The sequence below is a fragment of the Nematolebias whitei genome, chromosome 9, assembly GCF_014905685.2.
Source record: "Nematolebias whitei isolate Nwh7 chromosome 9, NemWhi1, whole genome shotgun sequence".
Classification (NCBI taxonomy): Eukaryota; Metazoa; Chordata; class Actinopteri; order Cyprinodontiformes; family Rivulidae; genus Nematolebias; species Nematolebias whitei.
This window is the reverse complement of record NC_056506.1, coordinates 15,209,383-15,219,474: the sequence shown is the minus strand read 5'-3', so window position 1 is coordinate 15,219,474 and position 10,092 is coordinate 15,209,383. Positions and strand designations below refer to the sequence as shown.

General features: G+C 39.7%; 1 protein-coding gene across 1 annotated transcript in view; it reads left to right on the top strand.

Moving 5' to 3' along the window:
* Positions 1 to 10,092, top strand: part of st3gal3b (ST3 beta-galactoside alpha-2,3-sialyltransferase 3b) — a 111,352-nt gene that overhangs the window by 60,455 nt on the left and 40,805 nt on the right. Inside the window, exon 10 of the mRNA XM_037682009.1 lies at positions 4,607 to 4,793. Within this exon, the coding sequence (XP_037537937.1) occupies positions 4,607 to 4,793 (187 nt within the window). The remainder of the gene's footprint in view (positions 1 to 4,606; positions 4,794 to 10,092) is intronic.

Genomic DNA, 10,092 nt, shown 5'->3' with positions numbered 1-10,092 from the left:
ACAAAAAAAAAAAAAAAAAAAAAAAAAAAAAAAACCTACACTAGATAGTCACTATAATAAATATTTCATAATAATGGTGTGGAGAGGATGGCTGTAAGGGGAGAAGGGAGGCCATCAAAAAAAAAAAAAAAAAAAAAAAAAAAAAGAGAAGGTCCATGAAGTACTTTGTATTTCTTCTACCCTCTCGATGACATCACTGGTTGAGGTCAACAGCACCCCACCTTCACTGAACACAGTGTTAATAAGGCGTTGCTTTCCCCTCCTCAGCTGCCTCTCAGTTTGCCAGAATCTCCTTGGAGCTGACCAAAAGTCTCTATCCATGTCCTCACCGATCTCTTCCCACATCCGAGCTTTTGCCTCAGCAACAGTCAAGACTACGGTCCGTTTGGCCGTCCAGTACTCCTCGTTTGCCCCCTCAGTCCCATCGGCCCACAAGGTCCGATAGGACTCCTTCAGCTTGACAGCCTCTCTAATCCGGAGTTTTCACCACCGAGTTTGATGATGGCTGCCGTGAGAAGCACCGACAACCACAGCCATAGCTCAGAGTCAGAGTTTCTTTATTGTCATTTGTATCACATGTGGTACATGTGGTGGACCAAGATTATGTATGCAGGGTCCCAGTTACATCCAACAATAAAATGTAAAAGAAAAACAGTAATAAGATCTAAAGTATGAACTAAGAAGGCAACTATCTAAACAAATGAGGCGTGGAACATGGCCCACTCTGACTCAATGCCCCCCACCTCAGCTGGGATGTGCTGTTAAAGTTCTCCTGAAGGTGTGAGTTGATATTCTTTCTGACGGGTTCTTCTACCATCACTACACGTGTGGGTCTACCGGGTCTACAGTATATGGCATCTTCCCCTGCCATCTGATCCATCTCACTGCCAGGTGATGATCAGTTGACAGCTTAGCTCCTCTCTTCACCAGAGTGTCCAAAACAAACAACCACAAATCAGATGACATGACTACAAGTCAATCATCGATCTAGAACCTAGGGTGTTCTAGTGCCAAGTGTACTTATGGACAAGCTTATTTTCGAATATGGTGTTAATGATGGACAAACTATGACTAACACAGAAGTCCAACAACAGAACACAGCTTGGGTTCAGATTAGAAAGGCCATTCCTCCCAATCCCGCCCCTCCGGGTCACACTACCCACGTGGGCATTGAAGTCCCCCAGCAGAATAAAGAAGTCCCCATCTGATGCACCTTCCAGCACCTCCGCCAAGGACTCCAAGAAGGCTGGGTACTCTGAACTGCCATTTGGTGTATAGGAACAAACAACAGTGAGAGCCTGTCCCCCCCACCTTAAGGCATAAGGAAGCCACCGGGGAAAACTTCAACACACAGACACCAAGTCAGGGGGCTAAGAGTAGACCCACACCAGCTCTGCACCTCTCACCATGGGCAACTCCAGAGTGGAATAAGGTCCAGCCCCTTTCAAGGAGATTGGTTCCGGAGTCCATGCTGTGCGTCAAGGTGAGCCCAACTATATCTAGTGGGTACCTCTCAATCTCACACACAAGCTCAGGCTCCTTCCCTGCCAGAGAGGTTACGTTCCATGTCCCAAGAGCCAGCTTTGGTAAGCCAGGGTCAGAGTGCTAAGGCTGCCGCCTTCGGCTACTGCCCATGGCATCATGCACCCGACTTGTATGGCCCCTCCTGCAGGTGGTGGACCCACAAGAAAATGTATTTTCAAACAAATGCAAAAGGAAGTCCAATTGCCTTTTTATGGTGATGGAGGGCTAATGCTGAGGGCTTGTTTTGTTACCACAGGAATTGGTCATCTTACAGTCATTGAGTTGACCATGAACTCCTCTGTAGACCAAAGGAATCTGGAGTCAAATCTGAGATTACCTATCTGACAACTGAAGCTTTGAGCAAACTTTGTCATGATGCAACAGAACAATGATCTCAAAGACAACCGTTAATCTACAGCAAAATGACAGAAAGAATGTTTAAGGTTTTTCAGTCAGAGTGGACTTAGTCCCCCCCCCCCACACACACACACAGCTTCTCTAGTTTCGCTTTGTTTTCTAATAAATAATGGTAATGACCCATCATGATGTATTGTTTTTCTTTCTGGGGTTGTGTTTAAGCTTACAATCCAGAGTGTTTTTTAATTATTTGTTTGCTCTAATTACAAAATCCTATAAATAAATAAATAATATTAATATAATAATATTAGATATAAATAATCATGTTTCTTCTGAATAAAAGTGTGTGATTAAGAAGTCAGAGCACTTGTCCATAAAAACTACTGTATTGTCTCATGTATGTCATAATTCAGTTAAAAATTGTGTTTAGCTGCTAAGAATGTATTTAAAAATTTCCACCCGATCTTTTGGTAAGATTTCAAGGTATTCCAAAAAAGTTAAGTCAGGTCCTCTGGATGAAAAAAAAAAACTTGTTGAAACTTGTCACTTAGAATGTTTCCAAATATCTTGAGTGGCGTCTGTACTCATCCCTTTAGTTGGCAGCTCAGAACACCACATACAGAACACCATGGACTTTGTGGATAAGGTGAGGGATGTCATCATGGAGACTGATGAAACAATGGTCTCTTTTGATGTCACATCACTCTTTACGTGCATTCCTGTTGATGATGCAGTAGAGGTGGTCAGTTTAAGATTAAAATCAGACACCACTCTGAGCAGCAGGACCACACTTTCCACAGAACAACTGGGTCAACTCTTGAAACTGTGCCTGCAGTCAACCTACTTCACATTTGGGGGGCAATATTATAGGCAGAGACATGGGTGTGCTATGGGGTCTCCAGTTTCTCCTATTGTTGCCAACCTGTACATGGAGGAGGTAGAAAAGAGAGCCTTGACGTCATTTTCAGGGACACCACCAAGTCATTGGTTCAGGTATGTTGACAACACCTGGGTTAAAATTAAATCTCTGGAAGTCCAACATTTTACTGACCACATCAACTGTGTGGATAAATACATCAAGTTCACACGAGAAGATGTAAAAAATGGCAGGTTGGCTTTCTTGGACTGTGAGGTCTCAGTCTCTGATAGAGGACATTTGCAAACTGAGGTGTACCGCAAACCCACCCACACAGACCAGTATTTGCAGTTTGACTCCCATCACCCTTTGGAGCACAAGTTAGGAGTCATTAGGACTCTGTACCACAGAGCAGACAGCGTCCCCACTAGCTCAGGAGCCAGGCAGAAGGAGAAATCCTACACAAGACAGGCTCTAGAGCAATGTGGATATCCTAACTGGGCCTTCCTGAAAGCAGAGAGGAAAAACAAACAGGACTCCAGTCAGCCAACAGGTGAAAAGGAGGAACCCAGACCCAGACCAGTGGTCATTCCATATGTTGAGGGAGTATCAAGAGAAACTGAGACGTTTATTTTCTAAACATAACGTCCCAGTGGCTTTTAAACCCCAAAATACATTATGGCAAAGACTGGTTCATCCCAGAGATCCAGTCCCCCGGCACAAACCGAGTAATGTTGTGTATGCTGTTCAGTGTCAGGAGGGTGATCAGTCTTACATCGGGGAAACTAAACAGCCACTGGCCAAAAGGATGGACCAGCACAGAAGATCAACATCATCAGGCCAGGATTCTGCGGTCTACATTCATATATATCCAGGCCAGCGGTCACTCTTTCAGGGATGAAGATGTTCACATCCTGGATAGAGAGGAACGATGGTTTGAGAGAGGAGTAAAGGAGGCCATCTTTGTGAAAAGAAACCATCCATCAAACAGGGGTGGAGGCCTCCGCACTGTTATTGCTAGTGTCACTCAGCTGTCTGTGAATAGCAAGCGGCCATCAGAGCTCTAACAATGGGCTGTTAGGCTGATGGTCCTCTATCATGTGAACAATTAGTTTTGAATGTCAACCACAAACTGGTAGATCCACTATGAGAAGCTGCTATTTTTAAGACTGAGCTGAATACAGCTCCTCAGACTGAAGAAGTATTTTGGATTAAAGACTAAACGTTTCAACATGTTTTTTATTTTTATTTTTTGAATCCGTCCAGAGGACCTTACTTAAACTTTTTTTGATTTTCTACCTGGATTATTGAGCAAAGCATTATAAAGCTACTTTGCACACAAATGTAAGATCATCTTAATCATGCCAGAAAACAAGAACACAGTTTGTTATTTGAGATACTTCATAAACCCAGCTTGTGAGCGATCTTTTCTGGGCCAACCAAACATTTCTTTTTGTCTGCATACCTTAGCTAACACACTTCACAGGGGAACTCCATATTTTCAGGTCCAGTTTTTTCTCTCTGAGAACCAGAACCAATCTTCAGAATCAGAAGGGTTGAAATCTTTCAAATCGACAAGACATCACAACATGCATTTTAACAATTGTCCATGTAATTTTATTGTAATCACAATAGAACTGACAAATTTTTGTTTCAATATGGCTTATTTCGTCTTATCTCAAAGTTTTCATGTACTTCCTTTTCAATAAAGAAAATACATATTTTGTTCCCAATAAGTAATTGCTGAACTCTTTAGTAAAGGAAAAAAAACAAAAACAACATACTTGTAAATACTGCAAAATACTTTTGTGGTCAGAGCTTTTTGTAAGTGCATATTTGTCTCACTTTGACCTTTTTCCTTGCTGTCAGGTTGAATGAAGCCCCAGTAAAAGGCTACAGCAGAGATGTAGGGACCAAAACCACCCTGAGGATTACATATCCAGAGGGAGCCATCCAGAATCCTGAAAACTATGAAAAAGATTCACTTTTTGTCTTTCTTGGTTTCAAACCACTTGATTTCAGGTGGTTCAGACATATAGTCTTCAAAGAAAATGTGGTAAGCAAATATTTAAATTCTTTTTGGGGAATTAAAGACTGACTAATGTGTTTTTTGTCTATGAAGGATAGATGCTGATCTTTCGAAAGCAGCACAACTGATGGTCAGTATACAAAGCTGATATAGATAGACCAGATAGATTAGACAAATTACGGTGTAGTCTCCGTCTGTTTGTCTGTAAACTTTATCTTATCCCACCCTAACTTCTGATCAGCTCAAGATAATTTAATGAAACTTCACAACATGCGCATCATCAATAGATGGAGAGGCACATACACTTTTCATCATTGCAGCACCAAGGTCAAGGTCACAAATCAAGGTCAAAGTTGAAACAAGGAGGTGGTTAAATTTTTGATGATAAGATATTGTATCCAACAACCTGGGGCTTTGAAAATCAAACACCTTTTGTCCTGACAGTTATTTACAGCCTTATGGGAGGTCTTTACTCTAAATTCTGCACAATACCTAATTTCAATAAAAGACAGAAAGATAGACAGAGGTGCTAATGTCACTGTGTGAAGGTTTGGTGAATTAGACAAATGTGCAAAATCCATAATTGCATTCATAACTGAAAAACTCGAACTAGTAAAGTTGTCTCTCTCTACACCAATTTATGCACCATATAGAATATTTACTTGACTTGATCCTCCTCAAAATTTCCCCTGAAGTGGGAAAAAGTAGCTCTCGTGTTCTTTTCAGTTCTTTTGACATGTTTAAGAAAACATAAATCCCTTCCAGCAAGTATAAGAACATTTAGGTGGTTTAATAACATTCAGCAAGACAGTTTGAGAAAGGTTATTAATATGCCAATTTTTCTCCTCTTACCTTGCCGTTTAGTAATCCCTTTATGTCCCTCCAGAATTATAATACAGTTAAAGGCATCGCCGCCTAATCTCGGGTCAGTTTAAGCAGCAGAATAGTTTGAACCTTATCACTTTAAATATTATACATTAGCCAGCCCAGTCATAAAGGTTTGATTAAAAAAAAAAAAAAAATTCAATTATTTGCACAAAAAATCTCTCACAATTCATTTCAATGTTTTCTTGTTGTACAAGCTTCACTTAAAAAAAAAAAACATAATAATAATTTTGAGTCAACTCAAGGACTTTTCTTAGTAAAATCTCTTGGTTAGAGTGACAGGCCTGAGGGACTGTTTGGCTGTGAGCAGCAAACTGGTTGATCCATCATGACAAGGTGCTGCTTATAAGACTGAGTTTATTGCAGCTCCTCAGACTGAAGGTCTTTTGGACAAAAGACAAAACGTTTCAAATGACCCGTCCAGAGGACCTGACTTAACCAAGTTAGATTTATTTATCTGGATTACCAAACATGCATCAGGACATTTTTAGAAATGGTGTACCATTAATGAGAAAAAGGATTGTTTTTGGTTGACAGCAGAGTTCTCTGCTTTGTAATCTAAAACATTTACAGACTAAAGGCATATAGCTAACTTTACTGATGGTGAAAATTGTAAATGATGACCATTAAAGTCACATTTGACTGTTGAAGTGTTAAACTCCCCTTCATTTACTTGATTGAGGAGTCTTAAGTAATCCAGAGAAACAAGAAGGTCAAAAGTTTTTTGGTTTTTTTTGCACAGCTTTGTGATTTTTCAAAATGCACATTATCTGGAATTGTTACAGTGTAACTGTCGACAATATGGATTTGTAAAAGAAAATGAGGATTAAAACAGAAGGTATAAAGAACACTGCAGTTAATACAGAGAATGATAGGACACGGAAAGCCAAGCTGAGTTTGAATAATCGTGGATTTGGATTAAAGGACAAAAGAAACTGGATAAAGAGAAATGGGGCTGGGGGATAATAGCTGGAGAAAAGAAACTAAGTGGAAGGTAAGTGAAATAGAGGAAAATAGCTTGGCTGGCTGATGGCCCCTTCAGTCTTTGATAGGACACAGATTTTTCTGGTGTGTCAGAGGGAAAGGACAGTGGAAATGGCTGCTTGGGATAATTGATCTGGCCCCTGGCGTCTGTCTTGGCCCTTTGAACTGCTGAGGAAGGAAGAATTTTTCTTGTGGGTTAATAATCAGGGGCAGTTTGAAAAAAAAAAAAAAAAAATCACCTTAAGCTGACATTTTTCTGAAAGTCCAAGTCTACTAAATACAGTGGCACTACTCGTGTCTTCTGTCTAAAAATGTACACTTAAAACTTCTCTTTTTACCTTAAATTTTTTATTTAATTTCTTCAGATGGATGAAACTATTGCACTAAAGGGTTTGCAAACGACAAACTAAAAAAATACATTTCTAACTGCATCTCTGCTGCAGCGTGGGAGAGTTATTGGTGAAAAATGAAGGGCTCCTTTTGAGAGGAATGTTCCAGAGTTGGGAGAACACATACATCTAATGATGACTGACTGATTGATTCCTGATTTAACTGGCAGGCTCTGTTTTTCTTCCATCTGTCTACAGTTGGATCAGACCGTTTAGTTACTCGGCTCTTGGTTAATAAATGCTCTTTAGTTTTTAGCTATAGCATCCTTATCTCCTGCTGCAGAAAAGTGAAGGGAGACAAAGTTTTTACCCATATCTGTGCATGTTTCTTACCAAAACATCTCATAAACCACTAAACAGATTTTAAGGAAACTTACCTAACGTAATCATAGGATGTACGTCTCAAACTTTTGATGTCAGTATTATTCAAGATGGCTGCCACAGTCACCTGGCCATCAAAACAGACAAAATGTCAATTTTTTAAAATAGTTTACAGATATTTACCTAAAATTAATTGTGAGTGTAAAAGTCGTTCACAACAAATTCATTCAACCTTTATTTATTTATACAGGTTAGTCTCATTGAGCCTCAGGGACTCATTTACTAGACACCTGTAATACCAAATACTTAGTTACTGTGCAAAACCTTGGCTTAAAATTTTAGTGTCTATTGGAGTTAAGTGTGTTTGTCTTGCAAAATATCTACTGAACCACTGGATTCAGTGAAACATCTAGAGAGTAATCAATGAATGTACATTTACAACTGGTTAGCTTTAGGAGGAAATCCAGTTCAGTATGCCCACCACAGCTAATTCACATTAGGAAACAAAAAATACTTGTACCTTAGCCAGTTTTAAAAATAGAGCTACAACTGTATGTGGTTGTAACCAAAAGTCATATTGTTGCATTAGGACCAGGGGTGGCTGCAGGTCACCGGTCACCCAGAGGCCCCCTCTCGAACCCTGGACCCGTCTCCAGCCCACGTCGCTTCCCCCGACTCGAATCTCCCTCAGAATTGGCAACTCATACTAACAATAAATCAAGGAAACATGAATTCAGTTTTACCAATTGTATTAAAATCAAGGCATGAAAAGGTTACAGTTTACAGCGCTGGTCTCTCCGTTCTATGACACGTTCACAAACCCAGAAGAACCCCGATGTCCTGTGTCATTACTCATTTATAGGGTCCTAGACTCCTCCTTCGCAGAAGGGGAGCTCAACCTGTCAGCGTATGAGGGGGTGTGAGTGTGATCTCAATGGATCTTATGTGGACTGACGTATTAGGAAATATGAGATGGTGCTTCAAAAGGCCTTTCTACGTCATGTAGCAAGCAGATTAAACTATATTCCTTGACGGATATTGAATTCCAGGGAGTCTCTTTTTAGATTTGCTGGCCCAGTTTAACCCAGTCAGAACCGGGTCATAATTTCATTATAATCCCGTCTCTGAGCAGATCAAAACCACAGGACCAGTCTAGAAAAATATCTTAACAACTCCCCCAGGTTCTTTCAAGGTTTGGCCAAAACAGCTACAATTCTTAACACAAAGTAGTTTTACTCTAAGACTTGGGCATGACCATGGGTAGGTGATAATTCCTTCAAGAAAGGCCAGGATTTCACTCTTGCTGGGTTTTGGCGCATTTCATGACCACTCCTTCACTTTTGGTTTGATCGGCTGAATAAAATGAGTTTCTGAGGTGGACAAATTGAAATACTTCTTAAAAGTAGTCACATCTTGTTGACTCAATCTGGATTAAATTAATGAACGTAGAGAAATTTGCACTTCTTGTCTAAGCTTGTGTTGCCCAGACCATGTCAGCCATTGTACTGTGGACACAAGACAAACTGGGTCCTGCTCAATTAGCCCTTTGCCAAAAAGTGCTCCCATTTTATAGCCAGCTGTTGATGTTTTGTAGACTTAAAACCTGTGTGTATAGAAGTGCCAGGTGACTGATGCATGGATTTGTCCATCGTGATGTGTAATAATTTGCAAAAATACAATTTGTTCATCTTTGCTGACAGCTGAGAAAAGATCCCTCTCCCTGCAGTAAAAGAAGAAACCACCTGCACTGAAAACTCTCAGCCACTGTGCTGAGCTTTTGTTTATGTGCTCCATGGGAGGTTTCCGTCCTTTCTGAGGAGACATACCACTCCATTCAAACTGCCTACATGTCTCTGGAGCATGCCAGAACCAAGAATAAACGATTCAATACATAATGAAAATATTAATGGTTACTCTTTGTATTGAAGTAGCATAAACATATGAGTAAGCATGTGATAGGTATTGCATAACTATGCGTTTCCTGGGCAACAATATGTTTACTGGAAGATATTCAGTCTTGGCAGGAACATAAAAAGAACTGTGGTCCTGTTAAAGATCGGCATCCTTTCATTGTATACCACTTAAAATCATCAAAGACAAGTGCAGTGGAAAAATGAAGAGATTGTTGTTCATTTGAATGCTCCTCTTTGGAACGTTTCCCAAAACTTAAACTCATCAATACTACATTTTGTTCTTTTACTAAATACAAAACAGGGTAGGTTTAAACATTATACGGGACTGTGCACTGACGAATAATGTAAAATGTCTTAGGAATATCCTTAATTTCAGAATATTCTGCAGGACGTTCTCATCAAGTAGAAGCACTTTGTCCTCTTTTGGTTCTTTCTGTGGTTCTGTGGGGGATATATAATGTGACTGGACATGGGGCGGGCGATATGGCTCAAACATAATATTGTGATATTTCAGAGCATTCTGACGATAACGATACATTTTATGATATAACAACAACAACAAAAAACAAACAAAACAAACAGAAATCAGTTATTCATTTTTCATTAATTCAACTTTTATTTAGACAGGTTAATCCCATTGAGCCTCGGGGACTCATTTACAAGAGATTTGACAAAATTAACTTAACATGTTTTGCAGTATTATATAAAATAAAAAAAAAAAAACAAGGATTAATTTTACCGCAATTACTTGATTTAGTAACATATTCCGTCTCAAAGTATAAAAATAAAAACAATAAAAAGATCCGTCTGTTATTTAGATTGAAAAAGTTTGCA